This window comes from Scatophagus argus, chromosome 21, assembly GCF_020382885.2.
Source record: "Scatophagus argus isolate fScaArg1 chromosome 21, fScaArg1.pri, whole genome shotgun sequence".
In the NCBI taxonomy this organism is placed as follows: domain Eukaryota; kingdom Metazoa; phylum Chordata; class Actinopteri; family Scatophagidae; genus Scatophagus; species Scatophagus argus.
Window position 1 is genome coordinate 17,982,876 of NC_058513.1, and position 13,159 is coordinate 17,996,034.

Below are 13,159 nucleotides of genomic sequence, written 5' to 3' on the forward strand. Positions count from 1 at the left end.
ACAACAAAACCCGTTTAATATTAAAGCCAAACTAATTCTTTAGAAATATGAGCTCATCCGGCTTGTTGTAGTTAGTCTCAGTTATATTGTTTACATGTGAGCTGGTCACTTTAGTAACCATGTCATGAGCTGGACTCTCATGCATATAAATGTACAACTGAGAACCTGTTGGCATGACAGCTTCCCCAAGAGGCAAACCTCCAGATCTACAGGATGGCCTTCCATCATTTAACCTTCTCAGACCGTCCTCCATCCTCATCTATTTTTAATTAAAAAATCAGCCTCAGTTGAATCTCTCTGCAGTGGCAACAGACTCCTGAACTGCATGTTTGTCTGCTTGTTAACCCCCTGAATAACACGTGTTGCCTGGCTTCAGTCTCCTCCAACATCACTGTGATGTTGTGCTCTAAAAAGTTTGATTTTCTATTTGGCCAGTGGCTGCTCCTGTGCTGGTATCACATAAGAGGAAACCACAAGGCAGGTTTATTTACCATTTATGGGATTTATGGGTGTGTAAGTTACAAATGGAATTCATAAGACCTTAAGCACAGCGTTGTCAAGATAGACAGATGGATGGATGGATAGATAGACAATTTATTGATCCCGAGGGAAATTCAAGTCATGAAATAAAATTAAAAACTGAAATGTAGAGCAGAAATGTCAGCAGATTCCTGGTTTGCAGAAACGTATGGTGCCAATATTTCTTCCGGCGGCTGGTTTGCACCATCAGTTCAGTGAGGTTTAAGAGGCTGAATCAGTTGTGGACACGTATTGATTTTCCTCCAACTCCGTAGTTGAACTGCGTTGCCATGAAGGTGGAAACAACTTGTCATCTGGGCTCTGAAAGGGATGCAACCTCTTTACTACAAATCATATAAAAGTTATGCAATCATCAGAGACACTCTGACTGTTAAACTAATGAGAATTAGAATGAAATCATCCTGACTGTTTGGATCCAAAGCTAGAAACCCTGGCCTAAAGCTGCCCTGGAGGCAATGACTAACCTTGTTGTTCTCTTTAAGTGTTTACACGGAACTTCACGTCCAATTACAGCGTTTTGTTAGCGTACAGAGCTCTAAATCACAACGCATACTGTGAGAATATGAAAATCATCATGAACAGTGTCACAGTCGATTTTTGCTCTCAGTTTCTTTCTGTTTCGGAGCTGTGCGTTGGCATGACATCAGAGATTAAAAGCAGGAACAGCTCCTCTCTCTCGTTGATGGTCACGGGGAAAAAAATGGCGAATGTTCACTTGGGCAGAAGGATCTTATTTAAAAGCTGATGTTCAGCTGTGCTCCCCTCTGAGACGCACACACAAAGCTTAAAAGGAATCACACGATGCTCAAAATGTATTTCTTGTTTGCTTTTGTCTCGGGGGACCGTGGAGACAAATGGCGTTGCGATCCTGAGCGCAGCCTTTAAAGCCGGCGTCCCATAACAGTGGGTGAATGTGTATATGTGTGTGTTTTTGTATGGAAAGCCCGTTCTCTATAAATAAACTCCACTTGACATCTCAGCCACTTGTTAAATTTTTCATTCAGTCAAATGCAACACACAGTTTTATTATCTCTTCACGTCTTTCCAAATGACGATGTATGAAAAAAAAACAACATGGAAAATAAATAGTAATAAATATTATTGTGAATTACACTGTTATTTTGATTGACCACCATATGTACCACAGACCTATGAAGACGTCACTCACTGTTTCTCTTTACCAACATCTGCTCTTCATTCCTGCTGAAGTTTAGCTTCTAAGGTTGCTGCGTTCTGAACTTTTCTTCTCGGATAAAAAGCTGCTGGACAAGTGCATAATGACCAGACTTTAATTTGAGCGTAGGGCTGCGTAACATGACAAATTTGCACGAATGCAACACAAACAAACATGCAGGAGAGTGAACGTGCCACAGAAGCACGTAAACCTGAACAGAAGGACTCAGAGAAGATGAGACATGATGAGGAGCTCGAACCTAAAAGAGGAGCAGCTCAGGATAAGCGAGTGCATCAACATCTGTATCCTTATCTGTCCAGCCAGGTGATCTGCATCTGCACTCGGATTTAACTCGAGCCTGCAACTGATATGGGTTGATCAGAAGTAGCTATATTTATTGTTTATTTGAAAACTATGTACAGAACAGCCTCAGAATTGAGCTTCAGATCACGAGAGGAACAGGATGAGCTTTTTTATAAGCCTGAATCTGAATAAACTTCAGTCAGACCAATAAAAGGTACTTTGTCTGTAGCGGACACTCGTTTCGGCCCAGCACTCGTTCAGCACTGAGGGACAAACTTCTGTCAGGTGGACATGTGTTTTGGGTGTCAAAAGTTGGACCAAATGAAGGTAATTTGCAAACTATGCCACAGGCCGGTACCCACAACAGACTCAAACACCACCAACATTTTTACTGCCTATGCAAAAATCACATTAAACCGTGTGGAGAGAGTCAACAGACAAGAGCCACGATGCAAGAGGCTCTAACCTTTAGAAGACATAAGACAATAATGACTGCTGTTTCAACCTGAGCAAAGAGGCCTGGAAAACGTGTCGTACTGCGACCTTGAGCATCGCCGACGTGTGTCGAGATGTGAGTTTTAGGTCACATCACACAGCAATACGTCTGAGTGAGGCGCTCTTTCACCCCCCAAAAACCCTCCAGGCGCTCAGGAAGCAGCTGCACAGACTGTGTCGTTACAACAGACGTTTAACGTGAGAACAACTCACGTCACAGTGGCACGTGAAATTCTGTTGGCTCACAACCAGAGCTCACACTTCACAGGAAAGGATTAAAAAACAAAACAAAACAACAAATCAGGATTTCAGGGCGACCAAAAGATGAGGTTCGTATACACTTTTACTCAAAAAGCAGTTCATAAAAACGCGCAGGTGTTAGGCATACTGGTATCGTAGGAATGTGGACTGTGAATTACTGATCACGTGGATGATGTGCCCAAAAGATTCACAGTGTGTGGTTTGTGTTTTTTGGTTTATATTTGTGACGACTCCACCGGATCTTTTAATGTCCTGCTCCCGCATTTATATATATATATACATATATATATATATTTACAAAGAACCAGTAATCAATGTTACTGTGTGGCCCACTTAGATGTCATGCTTCACCACAGAAAGTCACTTGGTGGGTACAAGAACTGGTACAATACTGCATTCTGCTCAGCTAGCGATTCTCCTTATCCGGCTTGCTGGTAGAGAGGCAACAATAGTAAGTCTCTTTGTTCAGCTGAAGAGTTTTGTTTCAAAGCACTACGGACCTTTCAACAGACATCTGACAAAATAATCTCAAGTCAAGATCCACTTAGCAGCATTTTGTGGTCAACACAGAAGGCTGGTAAGTGGATCTTGACTGAAAGCTGCAGCAGGTCAAATGTAAAGCGTAAGATGGGATGAGGACACCAAGAACTCGAGGTGACCCCTCATATCAAACTAACCTACACAGTTCCTCCAATGCCTTCAGAGCATTTTAGTGTCTTTAAGCTCACACTTTTGGTTTTGTTTTCGGTGAAAAAGCTTGGTTTGAAAACAGTAGACCATCTGCTCAGCACCAAAATGTAGACAGATAAAGTTAGCAATTAGCTGGTGAGTACAGTTAGCAGCTAAAGAGACAAATATACCCCGGAGGTTAAAAAGTGAGAGGAGAGCAAATATTGACCTTTACATTCATCTGGTGGACAGAAAAGACAACTTTGAACGTTTGTGTTGATCTGTGCTGATCTGTTTGCTAACACATTCGTCACAACAGCTTTATGGGATGAATAATGCAGGTTTAAGATTATTTTGTCAAATTACACATCTAATTTGGACCTTTTTTTTTTCATAAAATTGAGGGCAATGCATGAGGACATTTCTAACAGGAACACCTGTGGGGAAAGCATGCTAATTCACTGACTTTCTGAGGGTTAGCAAGATTAGCCTAACTTAGCATTAAGACAGCGGGAGAGTTACGTACTGTAACTACTTCATAGACATATTTCATTTTCATCAGAAGAGAGGCAGGCTAACTGTTTCCTCTGCATCCGTTCTTTATGCTAAGCTAGGCTAATCGCCTCCTACCTGTAGCTCAACTGTTAACACATGACGGGGAATCAGTCATCCCAACTAATCTTCAGAAAGAAAGCAAACCTCACTACTAATCCACATGCAGGTCAGGTATTTGTGGCAGACACGTTACTCTGAAACAAAACTCTTCAGGTAGAAAGTATGGAATGTGTTAAACTTTCTGAAAACACGACTGCACCAAGCTGACCGAGAACGGGAGAAGAGAGCACAACACAAAATTAACAAACACTACGAACAGACCGTTGTTTGTGACGGCAAAACAACAACAAAAAACCACCCTTAAATCTGACAACAAATTAGTCACTGTAGGATTTGAGTCCAGCGTCCGCTGAGTTGGAATCCAGTTCTGTGCAGTCCAGCGGCACAAGCTCCAAGTTCTCACTGATGCAACGAAGCAAAATAAACAAAAGCAGGAATAGAACAGAGAACCTCTATGGCAGGCAAACACTAAAGAACATGGAGTGCTGTACATTCACACAGATCCAGCCTCAGCTTGGTCACATGCATCTTTTGATCCACTAACCTCTCACTTTACAAACTCTGCAGTGTCCTTTATCCCTGCTCTCATCCTGAGGGTCTGAATATTGTCCCCCCCTCTGAGGTTTGGGAGACTGGTGCAGTCTCTCTCTCTCTCTCTCTGGCCTCGCCCCAGCTCACAAAGTGTTTTAGAGTACTCCGGTGATGTGGCAGAAAATGATGACAATGACAGCCGGGGGTTTCTCCCAGAGCACGTCTCCGGGACAAAGCCGGTCTCGTCTCTCATAGCGATGTGGACTGCTTGATGCTGTGAAAGCTGACCCGTGAAGGTGAAGTGGGGATGGACATAGCCTGGGTCATCCTGGCTCGGATGGAGTGCTGCTCCTGCCAGCGATGGAACCGCTTCCTCACGGCTGAGCGCACCTGACAACAACAGAGACTCGGTCAGCTGATTGATCTGAGAGACTGATGTGTTTACCTCGTAGTGTTTGGATGCATCTTTTTTGCTGTTGATATTCAGTAAAAATCAGAATCAACCAACACGATTTTTCAGCGCTGATTATTAGTAAGTTCAGCTTGATCAGTTTTGATCAGTTTGTAACAAATATCCATTCTCGGTGTCAAAGTTTAAAATCGCCAGTGATGGGATGTACTTAACCGTTTCCATTCGTATTTCCATTTATTTAACCTAATAAGTTCAGTTACTTCACATTATTCAATGTTGATAGGCTGTTTCTAGTGACGAGCGACCAATCTGAATGGTTAAAATGAATATACAGCTTGAGTTCATGTATTTAATAGACTGTGTAAACAGAATCTATACTAAGAAACTGCTATAAATCATTTTAATGATGATTAAATATGTTTCATCCTCACTCCCACCCAATCAATAATCCCATGTGTCCCACTTCCATACATCCCCCCCAAGTGATCACAATGCAGTTTCACAGGAAGAGCTTCAGCCTAAAAACATAAAAACCCAAATGCTAATTTTAACACACTGTAACATGTTACAACTCAGTTCATACTAATCAACGTCATGTCTGCGTAGTTTAAGTGCTGCTGCATAAAAGCTCTATGTTCATGATACATAATTCAGAATTGATTGCATAATTTCATGCAATAAATAAATAAATAGATGAATAATTGATTTGATGTAAAGCTAAACTTTACATTTGATATGATTAAACTGATTTGTCCCATATGGTTGAGGATTAGGCTGATGTAGAACCAATACGACGTAATACAGTGAAGTGAGAACCCACGTGATGACTGTGGGTTTGTGGATCATTTTAAAGTCTCAAGTTTGACATTATGGCTGCAGACAACTTTGGTTTTTTGGAGCCAGAAGAGAACATCTTTGGACAAGAGGGCGGAGGACATCCTGATTGGATCTGACTGAGAACTCAAGGACGCGCCGTGGTAGCCCCGCCCTAAAGCATCCCCCGCTTTATGGTCTATTTGACTCCAAATGGGAGCTCAATTTACAAAATGAACATCTGACTTGAAACTAGCGACTGATGCCATAAACTCATTAGGAAACTCTTTACTAAGGTCATAAATCAACTGACAAGCAGGCTCATTTTCTCATAAGCTTACATACATTCAGACTTCTTTTTGAAACCGGTGGAGTCAACCCCTGCTGGCCATTAGAGAAAATGCAGGATTAATTCTTCACTTTTCTCACGGCTGCCCTCAAGGCTGTTTTATTGTATTCAAAGGTATTTAAGTGAAAGCAGAGAGTTAAAGTCATTTATGAAAAACTTTCATGGACTCAAGAACCTCTTCATGACAAGCAGCCAACAAGGTGTGTGTGCGTCAGACGAACCAGACAAAGCAATAAACATGCTTTTCAATGAACTGAGCTGTTGTTAGGAAGAGAGCTCAAGCTTATGTCCTCTGGCCATCAGATCATTTTATCCTCTACACATGTTTAAGTACAAAATGTTTTCCTTTTCTCCTGAATGTGACCCCTGCTATCCTTTGTTCATCTGCCTCATTTCTTCCTCCTGCTTTTCTGCTTCTCTCAGCCTGTAACAAAACACTAAATCAATATCCTCCCATCACCACAGCATCACATGCTGGTTAAGCCCCTTGTTGGAGCTACAACACGGTTCCTGATGAGATATTCATTCATCACCCAGCCAGCTAACACACTGTGGGACGATTACCAAAGGGTAGCAGTCAGCTGATATGACAGCCACATGGTACTCGAGGAATATCGTGTTAGGTAATGATTTTTCCGTGCTAAGATGTTAGGTCTGACTTGATTAAAAACCGAAGGATCAAACAGGGGACAGAGGCAGAGCGATAATATGATTATCTTTATGTCTACTTCCGGGCTCATTTGGCACTATTAGGGCCTATTCAGTGACATCAGGCAATATTTCACAGGTTGCTGTGAAATGTTTTCTGTCAGCTTCCTCCTGTGACTGATGAGGTCACACACGGGCACAAACTTTCCGACCCAAGTTTTTCCAGTTTTGTTTAGTTGTTTTTTGTTGTCTTTGTTCTCAAATGTCACATATTTCTGTGCACCAATCAGAAGTCAGGAATACATCAATCACAACGTGACGACATGACGGCCGTGCGGCTGCGCATCAGACCGAACGTGGTATCTACGTTTCCATTTCTGATTGTGAACGTGTTCGCTTTTAGCACCACTCAAAGCACCGCTGAGCCTCACGAAGCTGCCAGCATGGCTGTACCCTCTTCGTTTTGTTTATTCTTGATTTAAGAGGAGATCCTGGAGCTCGGTGACCTCTTCTGTTTCACTTCTGCTCACTGTTTTGTGATGCTTGTATAGCGTGAAAAATCAAACTAAACTAAAATACATGTTTGCATGAAGAAGCTTGTTAGCTGCTAGCATACATCTGGAGAGACGTGCAGGGGGAGGGGAGGGGAGGATTTGGATGAAGAAAAGAAGCACAAAGGAGGATTGATCTATCTGTTGTTGTCATGGAGCCTACTTTGTGCAGGAAAGGAGCAACACTTTATGTAACACATGTTCATGTCTGTCTGTAAGCATGTAAGTGGCACAAAAGTTTTCATGTTCTCACATATTATTTATTGCCCTTGTGGGTGTATGATTGCGGATCTTGGTGGCCGTGTGAATGGAAGTCTTTTAGCTTTTATGTTTGCACTGTTCAAATGAGGCACATCTAATTTCATTGTACTGATGTACAATGACAATAAAGCTTAAATTCATTCAAGTTTTCACGCCTGTCCATCCCCCAAGACAGACATGACAAAAATGTCATGATAAACCTAATAAAAAACTGCTACTACACAAAGTAATACTGATGACCATTTAAAACTACTGCATTATTAATCTAACATCATACATTAAACATAAAGTGTCATTTCTGCTGCATGCATATTAATATTTCTGTGCTATTTTGAGAGGGTTTCACCCCTGATTTCTCCACAGAGCCAAATTAGGGCTGACACTGTCATAAAGCGTAGAAAGTGATGTCACTTATGTCAGTACATGACAAGTCTTAATTGTGCCCTAAATATAAGTGCTTCAAGCTTTATCACTCATTTCTCTGCAATAACACACAGCAACAGCCACCAAAAGGGAGAGTGAAAGCGCCTGAAGTGAGCTTTTATAAATAATTGTCTGAAGAGGGACGGTGGGGGACGGTGGGGGACGGTGGACGTGAAATGTTGGATCAATAAGAGGATGTGAATCTGCTTACCTCACTGTTTAGGAAGCAGTAAAATACTGACACAAAGAAGCCCTGTGTGAGAGGAGGAGGGAGATAAAGAGAGGAACAAAACATCATCAAAACATGAACTCCCTGATCCTGTTTTTAATCGCTCACACACAGCAGCTTATCACACACGTTACATTCAATCATCTCCAGAGACGCACAGCAATGCAGTAATGTGGTTGTACACTCATTACAATCACTGCATCTTTGTACAAAAAAAAATACACCCACGTGAATATGGCATTATGCTCTGTTTGTCTCTGAAAGCCTTCTGTGTGCGTGCTACATCATACTGCACCTGGAAGGACTCCAGGAATGAGTTGAAATATATGAAGACGATTTGAGAGATCTCGTCTTCCCCCGGGTTGACAAAGAACAGCATGTAGGTGATTCCCAGGAGAGGGAGAAGGACCAGCGTGGCCTTCACAGCTTTCCTGCATGTGAGGGACACCAGTGATCAGACAACCATGACAGAAACACGGCTGTCTACAGGCACCGGTGCATCTGCAAAGTTTTGTCTCTTCAGTTTCTCTCTGGCAGGTACGGCAGAAAACATGAAACGTACCTGTACTGGATTGTCTCTGAAGTGGTAGACGCTCGCAGTTTGGTCATCAGGATTCTCACGATGTTGAAGAGGAAAATGAAATTGATCTGAGGTGAAAATCAAAGACAGCAAGGTGAGAATCTATACATTATATCATTCAGACAGTGTGCAGTTCATGCAGTAAAGTTTAGTCGTGTGTGCAGGTAATATGTGAGTCCCTCCCTCTGACTTGTCTCTAGCTTTAGGAAAAGATGAGGTCGTTGGCATAAGATACATCACGTCAGCACGTGATTTTTGGTTTCAAACGGGACACAAACACCAGCCTCTGTTTTCTGCTTGGACGTGGCCACTCTTTAAGTCACCGGACGTGTTCTATGTGTGCTGTTGTGGTGCAGCTGTTTTCCACGGCACATACTGCGAACAGCTGGCATCTCGTATGCAGGCAAATCCGGACTCTGGTGTCGCTGCTGCACACAGTTTGGAAGTCGTGTTACTCGCGCACAGACTGAAGCGACTCAGCCGAAAGCTTAGATGAACGTTGCAGCATTTAGAAAAAAGGCTTGAACCACGTGCCCAAATTTAGCTTTTCTTAACCAGCATATAACGCCTGATTATTTCTTCCTCCACTCTTTATGGCAGCAACACTCAAAATAAATCAACATGTCCTCCTGTGTCTGGACATCACAGGAGCTCTATGGCACAACAGACTGAGCTAACAGGCTTCGCAGGTACATGTGGTAGGTAGCAGGATTATTTGGTTTTTGCTCAGTCTCGTTCTGCTGCCTGATTATCTGAAGTGCTCCTTGAGATTACGGTCCCACAAAATCAATAGCTCTTGCAAAAGGTGTGAATGATGTCACATAGGAGCAAAAATAGCATTAGGAATATTTTCCAGGGCCAGCTGACCTGACCTTGGCCTGAACAGATGCATGGCAGTCTTTCAAGAACCATCCATTCTGCTGGTCCTCACTGACCCCGTGTATTAGTGCTTAACATTTTAATAACATTCTGTATTTATTCGTTATAGCAGTACATCAGTTTATGGCTGACATTAAAAGCCAAACATTGGTGAGGCATGGAAAGTTCACAAAGACAGCACCCTGACCGGAGGTATTCCGGTGGCCTGGCGATGATCCCGCAGGATCAAGTGCTAAGCAAAGAGATAAAAGCCTGACAGGAGTTGCTATTGAAAGCAAGACTGGAGATTTTTTGTGCAACAGAAGCAGAGAGATATTAAAGGAGGCAGATGTCTGCTTCAGGGGAGACTAAGGCAGGAGAGACGGAAACATGAAGCGCCTCTCGGAGAGATGACTTTTTCAACGAAAGAGAGAAAGTAAGGGAATGTGCTGTTTCTAACAGGGATGGGAAGGTCACTCCACCTCTGGAGAATCACAAATCGTCCAAACTGAGCGGAAAAACGGCCAAGTGTGAGGGCATGCATGTGGATAAGGACTGAGGACAGTATTTTGGAAGCCCAGTCAGGAGGGAGTTACTGTAGTCCAGACGAGAGATGACTAAAGCTTGTACTTGAGTCCCCAGACGATCTCCAGAGACTGCAGGAGCGTCCACATGAGCCCTGCTGAAGGGCTGAGTGCCTCACATCACCTCGACTGTTAGCAGCCTGAGGAAGAGTCACGATAGCTCAGCTATGTTGTGAATGCTGAAGGATCTACTCAGTTTTAGGTGTCATATTATCTTTCCTCTTAGCTGTAATTTAAAGGGACAGTTCATCTCTAAAATCTAAATCACATAGTTTTCCTCTTAGCTGTGCACTCTCATGCAGGAACTATTTTATTTCTGTATTGGCATGCAGAAGCAAATATGCAGTTAAGGCAGAGGGCAGACGTCTGTACACCTGATAGCTCCAAAACTCTGCAGCTGGACTGATAAACAGCAGATACTACAGATAAGAGGAAATGTATTTGTGATTTTTAAAGTTCAGCAGCTGAATGTGGAGCTGGAAGCAGATGAGAGGACATTTTGGTTAAAGTGAGAACACAGCGTTTTAGTCAACACCTGATGAAATAATAGCCTCCCCCGAGAGGATGGAAATGACCCAGCATTAGAGATAATTCCTATTTGGTACAAACAAGACTGAACATATTCTTGGAATTCACTCCTGTTTTCCAGCACAGAATCCAAATCTTTCTCATATTTCTTACGGCTTGCGGGAGATTTAAAAGTCATGCTCAGTGGGTAAAGTTTTAAGACGTCACATTTATCACAGTCAACACGGTTAATGGGTTGAGGTTTCCAGCGTTTCACACCTGCCAGCCACTTTAAAGACATAATGAAGACTAACTGTGCCAGGAAGTTATGTGAAACAGGCTTTGTACAGAATGCAGCTCCTGAAGGACAAATTACAAAAGACTCTTACCACCAACACAAGAATCATGGGGCCTTGGTAGATGTAGTCTGTGTACATGCCAGCTCGCTTGCCAAACCAGCACCTGAAATGTCAACAGAAGCAGTTGTGGTTAGTTGCAACAGGCAGGTGTATTTATAATATCAGTCATCGAGCTTCATTAAAAATTCCTCTTTAATTTAGGTTGGAATCAATTTGCTCTCACATGTCAGTAATTTACCCAAAATATAAATTATACAGCGTTTTATTCAGAATTGAGCTGTGAAAACCTTTTTTTGCTTGGAATAAATGAAATCTGCCAGTGCAATTCAGGTATTCAAATGAGAAAAATGTTTCAGTGATTTCTTAGAAATTAGCATCTCTGTCTTCAGAGAAGAACAACAGGGCGGGTCACTGCATACTATGCTTGGTACCTGGAGTATGAAAGTTGAAATACCTCACTGTAAAGACCAAAGGCCATGTCTCTGTGCTGTCTCACTGCTCTACCCTGTCTGTGGCTCGCAGCCCGATGAAGACCCACTGATTTAATGATGGCTCAGTTTTAGTATTTTGTTTACAATCATTAAAATGCTGTAAAGTTGTTAGCCGAGAGTCAGCAGTGGAGCTCTGTGGCACATGGACATCACCTGTTAGCTGATCAACTCTGCTATCATCATGCTCTCATCTTCAAACTGCAAAAATTACTCGATAAAAGGGAGATATTTTCAGTCCAAACGCTGACTCCACTTTCACCTGCCTAATAAGAGCTGAAACCTTTAACATTCATGTCAATCAAGCACGAAGTGACTCTGGCTGCAGGGGTAATGTGTAATTAAGAATATTGTACGGCTCAGATGTGATTAAAGCAGGTTATTAATAGGCATTCATCTCCTTAATGCAACGACTTTTCCCTCGTCATCTTGTTAAAGGGCAAGGAGCAAATGTTCTTTGAACGTCTGAGAAGAATCTGACATCGGGAGTCACCACAAAAGGCCTTACTTCTCGTTGTCGTAGTACAGCTTCCCAATGGCCCAGGCCACAATGATGGGGAATGGTATACCTGAGAGGGAGAAAAAGAAGAAGACAAAGTGATTCTTCTTTCATTCTCCTCTGCTGTTCACATCATAGAATATCACTCCAGGGACTTCACACTGCAATATGAAATCCTTGTCTTTTCGTTTCTTCGGTGCAGCACCGGTGCCTGCCAAGCTCTGTCAAAAGCAGTTGTTGCCGGTGTGTTATGAGCCACAGAAGCAAGCCAGGACTTGTCACCATGTGAATGTTTCTTTGTGAAAGAACGAAAAGCTGGACTCCGGCTGACGATAATGCAGAGTGATCGTCTGGTTTACTGACTTATAGGAGGACAATAAGGCAGACAAACTGCCTTTGCTTATGTCTGGCCGTGAAGACCCTGCCAGCTGCCACGTCACACACTTAAGTCTCACATTTCTGGAAAATGTTCACTTCATTAGCAATATACTGTTGCCAGTGTAATGTCAGAGCTCAGGAAAATGTGCTCTCACAAGGATTACTTGAAAAAAAAAAAAGCAATTTGTCTCTTCATGTCTTGTCCATACTGGCTTAATAATATTTCTGCTCCTCAAGCCCGAGTCAAAGCTAAGCGAGGCAAATAAAATGTGATCTTATTTATTTTTTCACAGCCGTTGTGAAATGTGCTGCCATCTCCTCTTCACACGGAGGCTTCACGCTGCCCTGGGGGGAAATGTAATCCAGCTGGCACAATACACCTAATCTCAGCAGCACATAGTTTAGTTTGACAGTGTGAAACGGGGTGTTAGTGAACTCCACACCAATGCATTTCCCAGCTGCCACACAAAGTCCTGCTATCGCCATCAGGTCAACTGCTGCCATTGTTGGCTGAATTGACCTTCAGTTTGTTCTACTGACATGAAACTGACTGGACCAGCAATTTCACAAACACAATTACATGCTTTCTTGCTGAGAGTTTAATAATAATAATAATAAAAACAAAAGATACT

General features: G+C 42.6%; 1 protein-coding gene across 4 annotated transcripts in view; it reads right to left on the reverse strand.

The window, feature by feature from the left end:
* Positions 1–485: 485 nt before the first annotated feature.
* LOC124052768 (corticotropin-releasing factor receptor 1) overlaps positions 486–13,159 on the reverse strand; it is a 38,163-nt gene continuing 25,489 nt past the window's right edge. For 3 of the 4 annotated variants that reach the window (XM_046377404.1, XM_046377405.1, XM_046377406.1), the window contains 6 exons: positions 12,159–12,219; positions 11,193–11,265; positions 8,837–8,922; positions 8,570–8,705; positions 8,257–8,298; positions 1,816–4,978 (listed from right to left, as the gene is read on the reverse strand). In XM_046377404.1, coding sequence (XP_046233360.1) covers positions 4,838–4,978; positions 8,257–8,298; positions 8,570–8,705; positions 8,837–8,922; positions 11,193–11,265; positions 12,159–12,219 — 539 coding nt within the window. In that variant the 3' untranslated portion in view covers positions 1,816–4,837. Of the gene's footprint in view, positions 841–1,815; positions 4,979–8,256; positions 8,299–8,569; positions 8,706–8,836; positions 8,923–11,192; positions 11,266–12,158; positions 12,220–13,159 lie in introns of those variants that run through there. The other variant, XR_006842054.1, reaches the window with a different exon arrangement.